The sequence below is a fragment of the Raphanus sativus genome, chromosome 6 (genome assembly GCF_000801105.2).
Source record: "Raphanus sativus cultivar WK10039 chromosome 6, ASM80110v3, whole genome shotgun sequence".
NCBI lineage: Eukaryota > Viridiplantae > Streptophyta > Magnoliopsida > Brassicales > Brassicaceae > Raphanus > Raphanus sativus.
Genome location: NC_079516.1, coordinates 44,056,984 through 44,076,596, shown reverse-complemented (window position 1 = coordinate 44,076,596; position 19,613 = coordinate 44,056,984). Strand labels below are relative to the sequence as shown.

Sequence of the window (19,613 nt, the reverse complement as noted above, 5' to 3'; positions counted from 1 at the left end):
GCAAACAGGAAAAATCTTTCCAGTAGATTGTTTTTTAGAATTTAGTCAAAATCGAATATATGGGATATAATAGGAAAACTGGAAAAAATCAAAAGCCTACTAACTTGGAAACGACAATTACTTCTTCACCACCAATGATTTCAATGGCTGTCGACAGTTTTGGCCCTACCTTACTTCTTCAGTTTCCAATATCTCGTGTGGTCCTTATTTTTCCTCCTACTAATATTTTTCACTGTAATTACCTAAAGCTAACCAATCGTACAACACTCTACTTCTGTTCATATAATTAAAAAAACAAATTGAAATTGACATAGAGACATTTCCATGGACGAGAAGAGACGAACTCGAACATTCTAATTCTACAAAACAAAGGAGACAGCACTTGCAAGTCTTTTGTCTACTGAAGTTTCTCATTTACCATTGGGTCCCTAGTCTCTGACCCTAAGCTTAGATTCATTTTTCTTTTTGTCCTTACGTCTGACCTTTCAATTATTTATCAAATTGTATTGTTATGCACTTGAATCAGATTTATATAGTATACCGTAAAACATAAGTTTTGGGTTAGACTAGCTTTGACTGTATAGAATTGTGCACAAGCTGTAATGGTTAAAAACATTCTACTCTTAGTTACTCTACAGATTTGTCAATCAGGGACAACTATATTTCTTCTCATTTATTTTCATTATATGTTGTGTAAATAGTGAAAAACATTCGCATTTTTTTAATTGATAATCTGAAGATTTATGTTTGACCGAGATCTAGCTGACTACTTATCTGAGGTCTATTTACCGGCGTCAAACATATCCGGTTGTTGAAAATAGAAAATAAATACACATATCGCATAACCATACAAACAGATAAATCTGAGTTTGGTAAATTACTAGATTTCGAAATCGGTCTAAAGAAAGCAATTCTATTTATTATTTGTACCTCTTTTTCACTTATTTTTTCATCTCATATAAGCTTTTTATTTTTATCCATTTTACTTCGCAAACTACCAATCGTAACAGTAACATATCCGACTATCGTTACTAATATAACTAGGTGTTTTGCCCGCAGTTGCGGGCTTAATAATTTTACAAATTACTAAATAAATATATTATTAATTCAAGAACCCTTAAAATAAATTATTTTCATGCCTTTGATATATTTAATAATTAGTTAAATATTAATTTTATATACAATAAAGTTTATTTTAATAAAAAATATTTATTATGTAAAAAAATTGAAAATATTCATGTATTCATAAAACTATATACATGGATTTATATTTATTTTAAAAATATTTTGATGTAAATATTATTGGATCACATAATATATAATTTTGTAGATAATGATGAGAATCAAATTAATGAAATTCGTTTTAAATTTGTGAGTAATTCTATATTAACAAATCTAATTTAATTATGTATTAAGGATAATGAAGATTTTAAACGCTATAACTTTTAACGTGAGAGAAAGAAAATCGCTTTGAATATAGTATTATAAACTAAATGTTCTCTTTTCAGTTATATAAATTGATAATTTTTCTTGATTAATCTTTAGTTATGTGTTTTCTGTTTTATTTTAGTTAATTTATTATTAAAATATAATTTCAGATAACAACACAATATATATGTGTTTATATCATTTTTAATATATATTAGGTTTCAGATAATTCTTCTTATTATTGTTATTATTATTTTTAATCATTTAAATTCGTTTTTATTTTGGAGTTCATTTATATATTTTATTCATTAAGGATATAAACGATATTAATCACTCTAACTTTTAACGTGAGAGCTCGAATCCAAAATTTTACTTCGCAAATAATAGTATAGATATAGCCTCTTTAAATTAATACTCGATAAATTAATATATATTAAAAATCTCTAGTAACTAATATAAATTTATAGTCCCAAACTGAATGGATCAATTAATATATCAATAAATTAATAATCTCTATAAATTAATAAAAATTATAATTTTGGTGTAATTTCAATATTATTAATTTATAGAGGTTTCAGCTTAGATTTTTTTACGTCTGTCTATATGGTCCATGGTTTCACTATGTTCAATGATGGGTGCTTTTGTTTTGAAAAATTAGAAAAACTTGTCATAATCTTATAATTACTACATGATATTTTTACGTGATGTAGTGACCGGCTTTTACTTATCATTCGAAAGAATTTCAATAATATAAAAAAAATTCAATAATATTGCAATTCAACATAATTCAAAAGCAATAGCAAATAAAAATACAAAATGTTTGGACGATTTGTGTTGACTATGTTATATGATTTGCTTTTTTTGAATAGTTGTCTATTTAGAAAATAATCAAATATTTAATTTTTTGTCAATCTAAAATAATTAATTATTGTCCGAAAAGATTACACAGTAATAAATAAATATATGATTTACTGTTAAAAAGGAAAAATATCAACCACAGAAAAAAATGACGACAAAAGAAAAAAAAAATCAACCACAGAAAAAATGAAGTAAACGGGGGAGAGAGCGAGTAATACACAAAATATCTACTTTCAGCGCGTCTGGAGATTACATCATAATTTAAAGACAGCTGCTCTCTGTCTCTCTTCAATATTTTAAAAGATGGAAAGAGATTGATTCATAAACTAAAATCTTCATTCATCCTCTAATCTTTATTTCTTCTTCCTCGGTCAACACTACGAATCTGGGTTTTGCTAAACGATGCAAACTTTCAAAGTGTTCTTCGCAGTTCAAAGTTAGCCAGAATCTTTAGTTCTAAAAAGAAAATCAAAACATGCGTATTTTGTGCGATGCCTGTGAGAGCGCCGCCGCAATAGTCTTCTGCGCCGCCGACGAAGCTGCCCTCTGTTGTTCCTGCGACGAAAAAGTAAACTCTTAGCTTTACATTTTATTTTTTTCTCGACTAATGCAATTTTTTTTTCTATTATAGGCATGTATTCTGTTTTAAGAATCTAGGAGGGATGAAAGTTGTTTTTAGTTGTCTTTTTACATTGTTATCGAGTAATTTTTCATCTTGTTATGTTACTATGTATGTCTTCAGAATTTGCATTTTTCTTTTGAGTTTTTTTTTTGGATATAATGTTAAAATTGATTCAAAAGAAAAATGTTAAATGTTAAATTTTCTTTGAGCATTATCTGTGGTGGAAACACTCTGTTGCAACAGTAAGAGCTTGACGGATCATATACATCTATAACTTATAAAAAAGAGAGAAAACATTATGTTACTTGTCTTCAGGTTCATATGTGCAACAAGCTAGCTAGTCGACATGTCCGTGTAGGTTTGGCTGATCCCAGCAACGCGCCAAGCTGTGACATATGTGAAAATGCACCTGGTATATGCTTCCCTTTCTTCTCTCACTTTAGTGTTTAGTAAAATAAAGTTTCTCTTTTTTTTTTTTGATGATATGTTTTATCTGGTGAACAGCCTTCTTTTACTGTGAGATAGACGGTACTTCTCTTTGTCTACAATGTGACATGGTTGTTCATGTTGGCGGCAAGAGAACTCACAGGCGCTTTCTGTTGCTTAGACAGAGAATTGAGGTTCGGATTCCGCTTCTTACACTCTTTGCTATGTGATTTTTTTTTGAAGTGTTTTTTTAACAATGTGTGTCATCATCTTTTGTAGTTTCCAGGTGATAAGCCTAACCACGCAGATGATCTAGGACTAAGGTGTCAGGAAGCAAACCGCCAAAAGGTCTCTTCATCAGGTCGAGGTCAAGAGTCAAATGGGAATGGTGATCATGATATGATCGATCTTAACTCAAACCCTCAAAGAGTACACGAGCCTGGATCAAATCACCAAGTACGTGTCTCTCTAATCTTTGGCTCAACTATTCTAGGGTGTCCTAGTCTAAACTGTTTTCCTTTTTTTTTTTCTTTTTACTTTAAGGAGCAGGGTATCGATGTAAATAGCACAAACAACCACGAGCCTGTAGGCGTTGTACCTGTGGGAGCGTTTAAAAGAGAGTCTTAGTGATCAGTGATACACAAAGATCAAGTAAGAACTATGTAGGCATGTAAGGACACTATCGTTATTGTGCATTATGTTTTTGTTTTTGAAGAAATTAGCTTAAATGGCTCAAAGGAAACGATAAAGATGTCTGAAACAAAATAACCTTTTTGTTTTTTTTAAATAGATTGCTTCTCTGTTTTCCTTTCTTTTGTGGATTGGATGTCACATTCAGACACCACTTTGATTGAGAAAGTACTAGAATCTTTGGTTGGCTCGTAGGTGTAGCACATGCGTTGGTGGCTCTGAGTTAAGAGATCATCGTGAGAGCCATTTATATCTGATCTCACTCTACAGGTATAGCCATTAAAAGCACATGGCTTTTGGCTGAAAAATATAGCGCCATTAAAGCACATGGCTTTTGGCTGCAATCTCCCATCCTTGTTTTTTTTAGCTTCACTTTCTTGTAATAGCTGTTGTGGTTCATGGGCTTGACACAGAGAATAAAAGATATAAAGCATAAGGTCGTTATCCTTATACTGTACAATAGTTTCATAAAGCCAGTGATTTTGAGTGTCTTTACAATTTGAGCAAACGTAACTCCCTTATTAGTAGTAGTAGTATTAACGAGTTTGTACAAAGAGTACAAAGCGATCATATTAACGACAAGACAAAACTAGTCTCATAAGAAGAGTATTATAATTATAGTAACTCAGACACCAGATTCAAGCTCAAGTTTTGAGTTTTTGATCTAGGGAACGAACCATTCATACAAAAACAGTTTAGTAGGTGTATCCTTTTACAAACATACCCTCCTTGGCATCCTCGGACTCACCTTCTCCTGTGTATTTCCCGAGCTGAGCCAGCGAATTGGCTTTGGCTCGGGTCAAGAGTGTCTCCTGAGCCGCCTTCACGTTCTCTTCTCTGCCTCCCCATGTCTTCAAGAAAGTGTTCTGCAATGCACGTGCGTAGGAGAAGGACACGTGCCATGGGTTCGGTCCTTGGTTCATTGCGTTTAGGTTCAAGGTCGCCTCCAACTCGGATTGTCCACCAGACAGGAACTATATACATAAATAAGATCATATAATATCAAATCGCTGGTTCAAGTCTTGTTTACTAAATAGTTTCTTGAGCTGCAAGAAAGGAAAAAAAAACATACCATGATTCCGGGAACAGCAGGAGGGATTCTGTTGCGAAGGAGCTCGAGAGTGTAGGAAGCAACTTGCTCGGGAGTGGCTCTGTGTTTGGACTCAGCACCAGGAGTAACCATGCTCGGCTTTAGGAGGATACCTGTCACCAAAAAACCTTGGATTGTTAGTTTATACATGAAAAACCACAACCTTGATCATCAATTTATAGTAGTAACAAACTTCAACTTTTAAGTGTTTACCTTCGAACATGACGTTGTTCTGAGCGAGGTAGAAGAAGACCTCAGCCCAAACCTTCTCTGCAACTTCGTATGTCCTGTCAATGTTATGTTCTCCGTCCAACAGAATCTCCGGCTCCACAATGGGTACCAGACCACTGTCCTGCAGAACGCAAAACGCAAAAAAAAAAAAACTTTATAAAATATATACAAAAACGTAGTTGATGATATACAGCTGTTTTAGAAATGTATTCTACTTGAGAGATAGCAGCGTAGCGGGCAAGTCCCCAAGCTGCTTCTTGAACAGCCAAGGCAGAGGGTCCATTTGGAATGCTCACAACAGTACGCCTAATAACAATAATTAATACATGAGTACTACTTCCAAATATGGCAAAAAATGTAACCAAGTCTATGTGTAATCAGAATATGAAGGGTACCATTTGGCGAAACGAGCACCTTGTTGGTAGTAAGCAGCGGTACGAGAGGCCAAACCGTCAAGTCCTTGGCACCATGACTCGTCGTTAGACCCAACAAGTGGCACCAAACCCTGTTTGTGTTACAAAACTCATTACCCACTTTTATTATCATCACACTTCCATTCAAACTTCAACATTTTTTCATTCTACTTAGCAGCCTTAAGGCTAATACATATCTCTCTGTAAATTAATCTGAACAAACAAACAAAAGCCAACCAAAACAAATTCATTTCAATACCAGATTATACGGACGAGACCAAACCTAAACCGAAATTTATTAGTAAATGTCATTCCAACTCGGTAAGGTTATACCGAACCAAAATTTTAAAATTATCCAAACGAGAGCAAACCTAAACCGAAATGCTTAAACCTAAGGTTCATCATAGAAAGTACCTTGTCGACTTTGATGCCAGGGACGATGTTCTGGTCGACGAGAACATCGACCATTTTCTTGCCGTCCACGGTGGACTGGTAGAGAGTTTCCTCGAAGAGGATAGCCCCAGAGATGTACTGTCCCAATCCTGGAGCTAACACAAGCAGCGTCCGGTAAGCCTGACGGTTAGCCTCCGTGTTCTCTAGCCCAATCGATGCCAAACGCTTCCCGCAAGTCGCGTTTGACTCGTCCATCGCCAATATTCCGCGTCCCGGAGACGCGATTGTTTTTTTTTAATAATCAGGAGGTGATCTGGCTGCCGTGACCAACTGACTAATCCCTCTGAACCCGGAACCAACCTGCGTCTGTACCTTCAAGGGGTATAAGTTGTAAAGTAGAATAGAATATGATATTATTGTGTTGTGATCAATATGAGAATACAAGATCCATATATATAGTGCTAACATTAACATAATGTTGATACTAGATAATGTTAACTTTCCTAAACACGTAATGGAAATATGCTAAGAATATATTGAGGTTGACCTGCTCTTCAAGTCTTTCCTTTTAGTCTTCACGGTCTTCATGGGTTTCACGGACTTCACAATCTTGGTCCGTAAGATACACATCTTCCGGCCCGACATATCTCTAATACTTCCCCGCACGACAAACGTGGGATGCAACACGCAAATCTGCAACCACAAAGTAGACCACGTATGTCGTGGACACTATATCGAGGAAAACAAATCAGTAGATTCCTTCGGGAATGAACTTCAACTTAGACAAGGAGGATGAAAACTTCAACTCTTTTTTTTTGGGTCTTGACAATGGGAATACATCCCGTGGGCGCAACTGCAGCTCCAAAAAAACAATCGTCCATGACTTGGACAGTCCATACACCGGACTAAAAAAAACTTGACCTAAGAATTTGAGCGTTCAACTAGAACTCCCCCGTAATGGTTAAACTATAACCAATAAATCCCAAACTACGGGAAAACAACTGACTCTGAGAAATTCTAAACTATAGAAAATCTCTAACAAAAATAATCCATGTGAAACCACAACCCTTTAATATTACTGAAAACCTCATATTCTCTTGCACTCACAAAAAACAAACCAATATAGGAAAAAAAAAACCCCAGAAAAAAAAATCTTTGACTTGAAGCCAATCTAACGTACTAGAGAAACCCTAATAATATTATTAACTAAAAAGAAAAACCAAACCTAGCGGCTCATGACCACGTCACAACGTCTTCATCGTCACTATTCTCACCATCTTCTTCAGCATCGCCAACACCAACGATGAGCACCATCAAAGCGCGGAAGTTTTAATTTCGATCCCAAAGAATCGTCTGCTCTGATACCATGTAAAGTAGAATAGAATATGATATTATTGTGTTGTGATCAATATGAGAATACAAGATCCATATATATAGTGCTAACATTAACATAATGTTGATACTAGATAATGTTAACTTTCCTAAACACGTAATGGAAATATGCTAAGAATATATTGAGGTTGACTTGCTCTTCAAGTCTTTCCTTTTAATCTTCAGGGTCTTCATGGGTTTCACGGACTTCACAATCTTGGTCCGTAAGATACACATCTTCCGGCCCGACATATTTCTAATATAAGTCATTCCGTGATCTGCGCAGTATCGAACCGGGTCCGTATTGGAGTCTTTGACTTCCTCAAGACCACTAGGCCAACTTGCGCTGGTTAGACGCGATTGTTTTCTGCCACCAAATATCATAACCGTTAATTTATTATTACTAGTTGCATAGCCCCCGCGCAGGCGCGGGGCCGGTGACGTTGTTGATGTATCGGGTGATTTTGTGTATGTGATTTTATCCATTAATTATACCCTTTAATATTTACTGAATGTTGTTTGATGATTATACCAAGAATAGTAAGAAATGAGACAATGAATTTTGAGTTTGAAACATGAAATTATTTTTTATTATTAGCTTGTTTTGGCTCATAAATTGCTTTCCCGACATTGGAAAACTTATATTTGTATGTAGCCAATGATTAATGTAAAGACAATGAAATTTATGGACGCAGTTGAATGTCGAAATATTGGTTACATTGGTGTAATTCTCAAAGCATATGATGCATAGATGGTTTTCCTCTTCGGTTGTCGGGTTACTTCTAGGTCCGTGATGATTAGATCAACGTCAAGTCTTGCGGTTGCATTTAGATTGTAGTCTCTAATGGCGAGAGTAACTTGAAGATGTTGGGATATAATATTATGGTTTTCCCTCATTAAATTTATCACATATTGGTTAGTCTCCTCAATAAGGAATGTAGAGTCGGGATGATGAATGTCATGATATGATAACATGAAATCTAATGATTCAGCGATTGAGTCATTGTAATTACCTTGATTGTCAAAAATTGATGGTACCTGGAAATCGATGACCGATTTATGTGTGTTTGGTCTTTGTATATAGACATGGAGTAATTGTATAGGATTTGCTCCTGTTGATGTTGTTTGGTGTGAGAGTCGATGGATAAGAAGTGAATTGTTATTCATGTTTGTTTTTGGTTGTGAAAGCTTATCACATTGTAGATATGTTTATAGGTTGTTAGAAATTGATGTTATTTTTGCCTATTTATTTTTACGTTTGTTTATATAGTGTATTTATTATGATGTTGAATATTGAAATTAATGTTGTAGTATTTAATTACGGTGATTTATTGAATTCTTCTTGTTATGAAGACTAATTTTCTCTTTGTTTATTATGATATTTAAAATGGCCAAATAAGAAGAATTGTAAATTCTTCTCATAACATTAATCTTCCATAAAAAATATTAATATTTTTATTTGCAAAAAATGTTGACCTTCACAATTGCTTAATGTATAGCTTTACTTTCAAATTTATCGAAGAAATATCTTGAATACAAAATGAGGATTCTATTCATATTGTTATATAAATGTTTATTTTAGTGGTTTATTTGAGCTGCGGAGTTTTTTTTTGTTGTCTTTCTAATTATTTGAATTGTTGATCATAAAATTGAAGCTGTTTTCCCTAATGTTTTATTGTAAAGTTTAGTAATCGTGGTTTAAAACGTTGGGCTCAAATACAATGAGCCTTTTCTGAACTATTGTATTGGAAAAAATAAAATATGGTCTTTGTTGTTTCTTCCGTCTTCGGGAGAGCTTCACATCTGCGATTTTTTTTCCTGATATGCATAAGTGTGTGAGTTTGGAGGGCGCAAGCGCGGGGTTATGAACAGAGTTTCATCTCAATATTTGCTAGAGTTATTGTAGTGTGAGTTTTGCGTTTTCGGTCGATCATTGTTTTTCAAGTTTTTTTTAATTGTTATAGGGTTAGAGTTATGATACAGATTGTTCTCCCTTTATGAAGGACTACTCTTTCTTAGTAATATGATATATATAGTTCGTAGTGTTGCTTGCTGTGTCACTGATAATTATTGTTTGTTTGTCTTTTCTATTTGGTCCTTGTACTGTTGAAAGTACATAAATTAAATTAAAGTTGTTGAGAGTACATTTGTTTCTGGATTTTTTTCTTCATATTAATTGTGTACGTTGTATGTATAAAATAATAATTTTTATTCTCTTTATTATGTTTGTTATATTTTTTTATTTTATTTTTAAATTTGTTGCTTTTACAGAACCTTTAAAACAAATACATGAAGACTTGTAGAAATAACTATAAATTGAGTGATAATTCTGAGTGTTTGGACCTTAATAGATTTGCAACAAATTTATGTATTTCTCATAAGAAGACAATAGCATTGGTATGTTGATATTGAACATGTAAGCTATTTTCACAAGACAAAGGAGTGAGCATGTGAAGATGTTGTTGTCGCATTTGTGTATGTCTGGATTTTCTCTTGTATCTCTTGGTGTGCATGTGTTTGTTTCTCTTTAATTTGATGGGTAATATGTAAACAAAAATCGTTGTTTGTTATATTTATTAGAGTTCATAATTTACTCAGCTTTTTTCGTTTATGTGATTTCACTGATCTTGGTTGTCTTCTTCGTCTTCTTCATAAGCATCTGCAAAATTATGTTTATAAATTGTTAAACAACTGGTTGTGTAGTTTGTATTTGTTTACCTGACTCGATTATATGTCGTTGAGTTTTAGTTAATGTGTTTGGTTTGGTATATTTGGTTTGAAGTTTATTTGTAAAATTAGACAAAAGAGGTGATCATTAATGATTCGTTTTTTTGGACTCTAGTTTTTGGATTCTAGTTTTTGTTGTTTTGATTATTTGGGTTGTTGTGGTTTCTTTTAAGCTGTAAATTAAAGGTTCGTGTGAAATTAGTTTGATAAATAAGGGAAATAAATAGACAACCACAGATCTTGGGTAGGAAATATTTTTGATCATTGACGTTAGTATAATATAGACAGTAATTGTGTGTTGATTTTTTCTGACTGGTCATAGAGGATACAGATAATGACTCGAGTTGTTTCGTATGTGAGGTCTGAGTCCTGGATAGAACAAATTTGCCCAACCACATGTGAGTTTAAATATCATTTATAATATCAAAATATAATATAAATCCATAATACATTTATAGGCCCGCCTTCAGAGAAAGCCCAAGAAGTAATGGTTTCCAACCTTCATAAATATATATTAGTTTCGGTCATCAATGTACAAATTATTCATTAGTTCAGTGGTATAAATGGTAGAAGTTATATCTTAGTAACCTGGGTTCAAACCATGGATTTAACACTTTTTAACATTTTTTTAAAGTGGACCCCACGAAAACGCTGACGTGTCACTTCAGGAATGATTCAAGTGCCTCATTATAGTATAGATTGAACGAAACGAATGTTACGAAATATTATTTTTGATATGCTTAATTATTTACAGCTGTTTTGACGAGCTCGTCGGCGTAAGCAGAGGCGGCGCGAACGGTGAGAGCAGAAGGCTGTGCATGGCTTCGGATAGCTGCGACGGAGTAAGAAGGTTGACGGAGGAGGAGACTCTGTCCCTTAACCCAATCGGATTTCACCGGTGAGGCTTTGAGAAGAGACGCTGAGCTTGTTGAAGCCATTTGTTTGCTATAATCTTATTTTGGTTAAGACTACTTGAGACTGACAAAACATTCGTTTCAGTTGTCTTAAATATATAGAGGACACAAAGATTGGGAAATTGAGGTTCTCGTGAGCCGGCTGACAAGGATTGCCACGTGGACGATAATATTTTGTTCAATGCTAATTACCCCCAAAGACTCTCTTAAAAGTTAAACATACAATAAAAACAAGAATTATAATCATACATTAACATTTTTTTCTATCTGATAAAACGTCTCAGAAAGTCAGAATTATTATTATCACAATTTTTTTTATGTTTTCCCTAATAAGAGGAAGGAATATATATTTATATATATATATATATATTTTTTTTTATGTTTTCTCTAAATTTTTATAAAACTAATTAAATTTGCAGTGAAAATAATCCCTCTAACATGAAAATTTTTCTTAGCTTAAATGAGACTGCGGTCCACATGTTTAGTGGAATGGAATCGAAAAATTTCCCACAAAAAAAGTTCAACCAAAAATAATGTTATTTACAAACTACAAATGGGTGTTATTAATTTTTAAAGGCTGAGGTTAAGTTTTGAGATTTTCATCAGATATCGTGAAGTCTACATCAACGATCCATAGGCTGCCATATCAACTCCCACGTGGCAAAGAGTGGGGAGCAGGTTCACTTGTGGACTGTTAACCCTCGGGCCTGGAAAAGGGTTTCCGAAAATATGCAGAAGTTAAGAAAATTTATTTATATGGGCTCTCAACTATAAAGGCCCATAAGTCTAAATCTCGTCGATCGATTCGTTAAGGAAGAATACGAACACGAAATAAACATTTGCCTGCAAATGGTGAGGAAAATACAAAAGGTAGTAGGGCCATTATTGACTGATTGCATAATAAGATCTTCTTGTCCTCTGTCTCCGACAAGAAACAACAACACTTGGACTGGTTTACAGTCACACATTGCCTTATCAAAATTCCCCTTTCTAAATCATTTTTGGTCCTCTTTGCTTTTGGGCCGTCAAATTTTGCTTCTTTTCTATTAAAAAATAAAAATAAAAAATCAGACAATTGGTTTAGATCTAATTCCGTTAACCGGTTCATAGTACAAACGTTAGACCAATGCTTACAAATCAAAAAGTGAAAGAGTTGGTGCGTTGTTGTTTTTAATCAGTTTAGTCGCCTGAGAAGCCTTTCAAGCCGCCAGTCCATTGTTCTTTTTTAATCTGCATACCTTCCTTCCTTCCTTCCTTCTGATTTTTTTTGATCAGCAGGAAGAAGAAAAGTATGCAGATTCAATGCAAAACCCTAACTTTCACAGTTTCCTCCATTTCTTCTAACCCCAAGAGACCACCATTCCGATCTCCAGTCGCTTTACCGCCATGGAAGCAGCCGACACTCCCGAGTTTCAGGAGCTCATCAAAGTCTCTGGATTTGAGGAGGTGTTTAAGAAACTGCTCGAGTCCGAATCAGGAGCTTGTTGTTGATGATGGAGTCAATGGAAACGGGTCATTTTCGGAGGAGGAGGAGGTGATTGAGCTTGGAGTAGAAGTAGAAGAAGGGAAGGTAGATGATGATGATGATGATATAGCGAATCAGAGTATATGGGGACAGATGAAAGAGATAGTCATGTTTACAGGACCTGCTGCTGGACTCTGGCTTTGTGGTCCCTTGATGAGTCTCATTGACACCGCCGTCATTGGTCAAGGAAGCTCTCTCGAACTCGCTGCTTTAGGTATTTTGCTTCTCTGCAAAAAAAAAAAACAGTGTCATTGCTCTCTACCAAATGTTTATCTTTTGTTATACCTTTAGAAAATCAAAGTGGACCCGTTTGTGTTTTATCTCTGTTCAATGCACTAACCTGTATTCCATTTCTCAATTCATTTATTGGATGGAAACAGGTCCTGCAACCGTCGTCTGTGATTATTTGTGTTATACTTTCATGTTCCTCTCCGTTGCCACTTCTAATCTTGTTGCCACCTCTCTCGCTCGTCAGGTCAGTTTTATCACAAATGATTCCTCACCACATAATGTTTATTCCACAACCATGGATTTTTCTTTGCTTGTCTCGGAGCAAATTCAAGAATGTTTCTTTATGCAGGATAAAGATGAAGTACAACATCAGATATCCATCTTGCTTTTCATTGGCTTGTCTTGTGGACTCATGATGATGGTCTTTACAAGATTGTTTGGTTCCTGGGCACTAACTGGTACCCATAAAAATATTACACCTCACCTGATCAAGTTAACAAGTTTGTGACTAGTAGTTTAACCAACACTACTGTTGACTCTTTTAGTCTTCTTTCAGCTTTTACAGGGGCAAAGAATGCTGAGATTGTCCCTGCTGCTAATACTTATGTTCAGGTTCATACTCTTTTATCTTGATCAACCCTTTTTCTGTCTTGTGTATAGATAAATCTGAAAATTGCACTTTTTCATCCTCAGATTCGTGGTTTAGCATGGCCAGCTGTTCTCATTGGATGGGTTGCTCAAAGTGCAAGGTCCCTTTATACCCCCAAGTACTGTATCTCACTGTTGTTATGGTCTAACATTCTTTTATTTTTATTTTTTTTTGTCTCAGTCTTGGTATGAAAGACTCATGGGGACCTTTAAAGGCATTAGCAGTTGCTAGTGCAATAAATGGCGTTGGTGATGTTGTCTTGTGCACCTTTCTTGGATACGGTATTGCTGGTGCAGCCTGGGCAACTATGGTCTCACAAGTAAGCTGAAAAGATTCGATACCATGTAAATTTAGCAGTATGATGTTAATTCCAGATATATTAGGTTGTTGCAGCTTATATGATGATGGACGCATTGAACAAGAAAGGATACAGCGCGTTCTCGATCTCTGTTCCTTCTCCAAGCGAACTCTTGATGATATTTGGTCTCGCTGCCCCAGTATTTATAACTATGATGTCAAAGGTTACTATACTTCAGATACTCAGTTGCAACAAGGATCATCTCTCATCATATCTGATATGTCTGTTTTTTCTTTTTCTTCCCGTTAGGTTTTGTTCTATACGCTCCTTGTGTACTTTGCTGCATCAATGGGCACAAGCGTCATAGCTGCTCATCAGGTGATATGTCCTTTTGTGTACATTTTCACCACTAACCCTGTCTCCTGATTTGAGTCTTTTTGATCTCATAGGTTATGCTTCAGACGTATACCATGTGTACGGTTTGGGGAGAGCCTCTCTCTCAAACTGCACAGTCCTTTATGCCTGAGTTGTTATTCGGAATCAATCGCAATTTGCCTAAAGTAAGCAAGCCCCGTTGTTCGATTTTCTCAGATGAAACCACTCTGTTTTGTACTGTTGCCTAAAGCAACTCTGTTGTCTGTAGGCCAGAATGCTTCTGAAATCACTGGTTATCATCGGCGCTACACTAGGAATAGTAGTGGGAACCATTGGCACAGCAATTCCATGGCTGTTCCCTAGCATCTTTACACATGACAAGCTTGTCACCTTCCAGGTATTACTTCTTTTTTTTTCCTTTCCCTTCTTTGTTACAGTTTGTCTCATATGTACCTGGCATCCTGAAACACTTTTTTTTTCGCTGACATATGGTGACAGATGCACACGGTCATAATACCATATTTTCTTGCTTTATTCGTCACTCCGAGTACTCACAGTCTTGAAGGCACCTTGTTGGTAAGTTTGGAGGCCTTTTGTGTCTCAGTCTAGTTCAAATATTCCTTCTAAAAACTTTTTTTGTAAAATGAAGGCTGGAAGAGACCTCAGATATATCAGCTTGTCAATGACTGGATGCTTTGCCGTTGCTGGGCTTGTAGTTATGGTACTCACTCACTCACTCTTTGCTTCACTCTCCTGAATTCCAAAATATATATGTGTAACTCTCTCTTGTCTTTGCATCGACTGTTTACAATTTGATTAAAAGCTTCTGAGCAATGGAGGATTTGGGTTGAGAGGCTGCTGGTACGCTCTCGTGGGCTTCCAATGGGTAAACTATGCTACACCTTTAATATAATAAGCCATATAACTCATACCACACACACACACACTCTTTTAGAGCTCTTCTTAAATCTTAAGATGATTTGTTGCAGGCTCGGTTTTCACTAGCCCTCATGCGTCTTTTATCGCGGGACGGTGTGCTTTACTCGGAAGATACAAGCAGATATGCAGAGAAAGTGAAAGCTGCTTAGCTTAGAAAGTCCACCATGTATCTCTCAAGAAAAAAGTATAAGGGAATAGAAAACAGCTTCCATTAATTCTGTTGTAGATCAATAAAACTCTATTTGATATTTGTATTCTTGAAGAAAAGAAAAAGAAAAGGAAAAATCTGTCATACAAAAATGGTCATGCATTCAATCTTTAGAATCGGATCCCCCTGTATGTAAAAGATGATACAATCAAATCTGTTACTACTCAACTGCTTCCTCTTTGCTATCAATTATGATTTTGCTGCTGGCTGCAGCCATGCCTGGTTTGCTTTCTAATATTATATTTGGATGAAAATAATCGATCAGGGTGTTTGGTCTAGTGGTATGATTCTCGCTTCGGGTGCGAGAGGTCCCGAGTTCGATTCTCGGAACACCCCTTAATTTTTTTAGTTTAGTCTGCACGCAAAAGGTACACTCATTGTTGTAAAATCCCCGTTAGTTACCTTTTAAATGGCGTGCATTCTGACCAAAAATACAGTAAAAGTTTGTTTGCATAACAATGTACACTGTATTGAACGCAAGAGTGGTTATGCACTAAGTCCTTTTTTTGTGGTAATTTTCTTTAAAGAATTAGGGTCTTGATTTGTTAAAACAGTATAGATTAGGGGCCTATTTTCCAATTTATATTCTCTTGAAAATGTGTTTTATTCACAAGCAAGCAATCTGTTCTCACAAGAGCAGAAGAAACATATCCTTTAGTCTTGAAGATGAGTTCTGTGTCACAAAAACCCCCCATCTACTTCTGTTTTGCACCCTTCAACGCAAGAAGAGAAGCTCCATAGGAAGCTTCCGTGTGGACGGCTTTGCTCACAGGCAAACCAAGAACTCGCTCCCTTATCTTTATCCACTTGTCGTTCTTGGCTCCACCCCCTGCTGTCAACACTTCTTCCGCCTCCGTTGCTCCCATCTCTTTCAACAACTTGTACCCTTTCCCCTGTGTAATGCATAAAAGCCAAGCTACTTGAATAAAACTGACAACTTGTGGTGCTGGAAGACTAAAATGAATATGCACAGTAACCATTTTGTTCGGAGTGATATAAGTTTGAAGAAAACTAGAATGGTTAGTCATGTGGGAAATGATTTGTACCTCAATACGTGCAATTGATTCCAAGATACCATGCAAGTATTCAACATCGCTATTTGGGCGTGGAAGTAATCTGCAACATATTTAACCATGCACTTTAAGGTAATCTACGCAGATAAAGAACAATGTTTTTACTTGGTTTGAGGGGAGTTTAATTTTTAAAGATTATAATATGAGAAGTTGAGAAAGGCAGACAAACCTGGGAGCCAAGTTAGGGTCAGCTATGGGAAATCTTTCGCCGCTGCCTTTCAGAGGATAGTAATCTAGAGGAGATGCAACCGTAGGATTGATTTCTTGGCTCAGTCTCTCTAACTGTTCGTCACTGAAGAGCTGTCTGAGAATAGCTCCACCAGTGTTGGACGCTCCTCCTACTAACCATTTGTCATCCAGGCGATGGCTGTAGACTCCATACCTCGCATCATCCACCCTTTTGGTGCTAAGAAGTTTGATGGCTAAGGTCGAGCCCAATGAAGTTACCTTTGGGAAGCAATTATAAAAAGACAAACATCAAAATGTGGCACGGAGTTATTTAGCTGAGCAATAAATAACATTCAGAAAGCATTGCAGAGTTCTTACTGCTTTCCCAGGTTCAGTTGCGCGTGCTGCAAGAAATGCAGCTATGCTATCAGTAGTACCGGTGCAGACAATGCAATCGTCAGGAAATCCTGCAAGAAATGCAGCTATTACTTTGATTGTTTCTTAGATGCAATAACTTCTTTTTATTTTACCGAATTGCCTTCTAATGCTATCTTTCAGATTGCCTATTGACGTTCCAGGAGCTTGCACCACAGGTAACAACTGAGAATAAGGCTGACTTATCAACCATGATGGGTATGATTCACTCTCAGGATCATAGCCCACCTATCCTCAAATTCAAAACAGAAAAAACACTTATGAGTTACACTCACTTGTGTGAACTAATCGACACTTTCTGTACGATGCAGAGAAGGCTTACTACCTTCAAGGCATTATTGTAATCTGACACTCCAAGTCTGCCATGAAGTAGCCACAGCAACCAATCAGCCTGATGCAGCAATACCGCTGATTCTCTGTTGGGAACCTTAAGATTCCACCAAGAGACGAGCTTGCACAAGGTGGAGGAACCAGAGCAGACAGTGTGGTTCGCTGGCGCTATAGACTTAACCTCAGGGAGAGCATCAGGGCAGCTCTGGTTGTAGAGAAAAGGCTGACACAGAACTTCCCCACTCTCACTGTTTGGGCATAATTAGCGAAGGAAACTTAAAAAAAAAACATTTCAATGACTTCATAAATTGCTATGGTGGTAATGATGAACATAACAAGGACATGCCTGTTTAAGATGAGAGTAGTTGCAGAAGTTCCATCAAGGGAAATGGAAGAGACGAGGGGGCGAAGAGTAATGGGAATGTCCTCAAGCAAAGAAAAAAGAGTTGCTTTCCATGAGCTAACCCAATCCATGCTTTCTTCCCTCTATCTAGATGACAGACAAAACATCTAAGCCCATAAATATCCGAGGACAATATAGCTATTTTCTCAATGCTTGTTCCTAAAGTAGCTCAGATTTCTATAAATGCTAATGATGTGTAGCTCTTATGTTATATATAAAGATCTCAAAGAAGCATATAGTTTGTTTTGTTTTGATTACCATGAAAGGAGGATACTCTCTTTTGCCTTCAGCTCTGATCATTCCTTGATCATCAATGACAGTAAACCGAGCACCCGATGTTCCAAAATCCATACCCAGATACAGTTTTTCTAATCCATTCCCACTCCTATCACTATCACCCATTGCTCGGTTCCTGTATAACCTAGTTCTGGGACGTAGAGGGACACTCTTTGAACTACAACACCCTGAGATTTTTTTATCATTTCTTAGTAAAGTCAAAAGTAATCAATTAAACATATTCTTTGGATACCTGATTGTTTTGGAGACTGGAAGAGCTCAAACGAAGAGATCTGAACTTGATGAAGCATCAGCATCTCTCTCTCACTCTCTCGCTCTCTCTATGTGGCTCTCGTTTCCTCCTTTTGTGTGTGTGTATCTGAGACTGAGCGGCTGATTGCTTTCTTCTCAAAACTCCCCATAGATAAGGAGTTCGTGACCGTTGGATTGCTCTTTCCTTAATTTCAGACCATGATTTTTTTTCTCTGGTAAGTAATTTTACTATAATAGCCTTCAATTAGTATAATTTCAAACCAAAAGCAGTTAGGTTAGGCTGCATGTTGTCTCCGGCCCTAGCAGTCATTAGTTTTCTTCACATATCATCAAACGGGTTCTATTAATGCGTGTGGTTTTGGTTTCCCATTTTCAGAAAATGGGTCCACGCTAGGCCCACTTCAGTTCCGGCCCAGAAGTCATAATGATGACAACCCCCCTCTCTGTGAAACCATCTTTTCGTAGATCATAATATTGAAATTTACATGCAAACAAGAGTTGCTCTCTTTTAGTTCAGTTTTTAAGTAAATTTTTCTTCTTTTGTTATTCTTTTCTTTTGGGTTAAATTGTTTTTCTTTGATTTAGAAATAAATTCCTAGCATTGAGTAATGGTGTGTAATAATGTTCCTACATAAATATGCAATCTAAAATCTTCTACTCTATTAAAATAGAGTCCTAAATTTTATCTACCATAAAAGTTCTCATTTAAGTTTTGGCCTGTTTGAAGTTTGTTAGTGTGTTACATAATTTATGGATCATATCAAGTTAATTAAAACTAATCATAAATGGTACAGTTAAAGATTTTTTTGATTTTTTGAGATAACGTTAAAGGTCATTTACCTTCCTTCCCACACGTTCAAAAAAAAACTTGTGGGCTTAATGTACATTTTGATCAAACCAAAACGTTTAGAACTAATGGGCCAATTCTTTACCAACAATTATAATTTTCTGAAAACTATATGGTTAGTAACAATTATGTTTCAGTTGTGTGCTAAATTTAAGTATTTATCACACAATTGTCTAATTATTTCATATATATGTCAAAAATATAAAAGAAATGTATATTATATTCACATCTTAAATTATAAAGAGGATATATATACGAAAAAATAATACCCATAAAAATATACTAAAATTATATAATTTAATTTCGGTTTATTTAAATTGACCATATATTTAAAAACATATTAAACTATATCTTAATTTTTTCCCCAACTTATTATCTTAAGAGTATATCCATAAAATATTTGAGCGGAATATGTTGATA

General features: G+C 35.7%; 4 protein-coding genes and 1 non-coding gene across 14 annotated transcripts; 3 read left to right on the top strand and 2 right to left on the bottom strand.

Annotated features, from left to right (window-relative positions):
- Positions 1-2,531: 2,531 nt before the first annotated feature.
- On the top strand, positions 2,532-4,474 carry LOC108834423 (B-box zinc finger protein 18). 8 transcript variants are annotated; one of them, XM_056989363.1, is made up of 6 exons: positions 2,532-2,854; positions 3,224-3,320; positions 3,413-3,528; positions 3,614-3,790; positions 3,884-3,985; positions 4,200-4,474. In XM_056989363.1, the coding sequence occupies exons 1-5, from the start codon at positions 2,762-2,764 to the stop codon at positions 3,959-3,961; spliced, it is 561 nt and encodes a 186-aa protein (XP_056845343.1). In that variant the 5' UTR covers positions 2,532-2,761; the 3' UTR covers positions 3,962-3,985; positions 4,200-4,474. The 8 variants fall into 8 exon arrangements, with proteins under 8 accessions (XP_056845343.1, XP_056845342.1, XP_056845341.1 ...); XM_056989362.1 differs by having other exon boundaries at positions 4,173-4,474; XM_056989361.1 differs by having other exon boundaries at positions 2,533-2,854; positions 4,220-4,474.
- Positions 4,475-4,617: 143 nt separating this feature from the next.
- Positions 4,618-11,233, bottom strand: LOC108811784 (fructose-bisphosphate aldolase 1, chloroplastic). Of its 2 annotated transcripts, XM_056989357.1 has the most exons (7): positions 6,699-7,344; positions 6,173-6,517; positions 5,741-5,850; positions 5,561-5,651; positions 5,328-5,466; positions 5,097-5,227; positions 4,618-4,998 (listed from the first exon to the last, which is right to left on the bottom strand). In XM_056989357.1, the coding sequence occupies exons 2-7, from the start codon at positions 6,404-6,406 to the stop codon at positions 4,720-4,722; spliced, it is 984 nt and encodes a 327-aa protein (XP_056845337.1). In that variant the 5' UTR covers positions 6,407-6,517; positions 6,699-7,344; the 3' UTR covers positions 4,618-4,719. The 2 variants fall into 2 exon arrangements, with proteins under 2 accessions (XP_056845337.1, XP_056845338.1); XM_056989358.1 differs by lacking the exons at positions 6,173-6,517; positions 6,699-7,344 and adding an exon at positions 11,002-11,233.
- Positions 11,234-12,301: 1,068 nt separating this feature from the next.
- On the top strand, positions 12,302-15,480 carry LOC108811782 (protein DETOXIFICATION 46, chloroplastic). The gene is made up of 14 exons (XM_018583872.2): positions 12,302-12,902; positions 13,069-13,163; positions 13,269-13,377; positions 13,476-13,531; positions 13,613-13,668; positions 13,749-13,887; positions 13,952-14,089; positions 14,176-14,244; positions 14,316-14,426; positions 14,510-14,638; positions 14,740-14,817; positions 14,891-14,962; positions 15,065-15,127; positions 15,231-15,480. Exons 1-14 carry the CDS (start codon positions 12,455-12,457, stop codon positions 15,327-15,329), a joined length of 1,662 nt encoding a protein of 553 aa, XP_018439374.2. The 5' UTR covers positions 12,302-12,454; the 3' UTR covers positions 15,330-15,480.
- Positions 15,481-15,652: 172 nt separating this feature from the next.
- TRNAP-CGG (transfer RNA proline (anticodon CGG)) lies at positions 15,653-15,724 on the top strand. The gene has a single exon. It is a non-coding gene; the product is annotated as a tRNA-Pro (tRNA).
- A 224-nt stretch (positions 15,725-15,948) lies between these two features.
- LOC108811783 (D-ribulose kinase) lies at positions 15,949-18,483 on the bottom strand. 2 transcript variants are annotated; one of them, XM_056986944.1, is made up of 9 exons: positions 18,327-18,483; positions 18,056-18,261; positions 17,737-17,880; positions 17,390-17,638; positions 17,160-17,292; positions 17,008-17,096; positions 16,631-16,908; positions 16,435-16,504; positions 15,949-16,281 (listed from the first exon to the last, which is right to left on the bottom strand). In XM_056986944.1, the coding sequence occupies exons 1-9, from the start codon at positions 18,388-18,390 to the stop codon at positions 16,084-16,086; spliced, it is 1,431 nt and encodes a 476-aa protein (XP_056842924.1). In that variant the 5' UTR covers positions 18,391-18,483; the 3' UTR covers positions 15,949-16,083. The 2 variants fall into 2 exon arrangements, with proteins under 2 accessions (XP_056842924.1, XP_056842925.1); XM_056986945.1 differs by lacking the exon at positions 18,327-18,483 and having other exon boundaries at positions 17,737-17,884; positions 18,056-18,197.
- Positions 18,484-19,613: the final 1,130 nt, after the last annotated feature.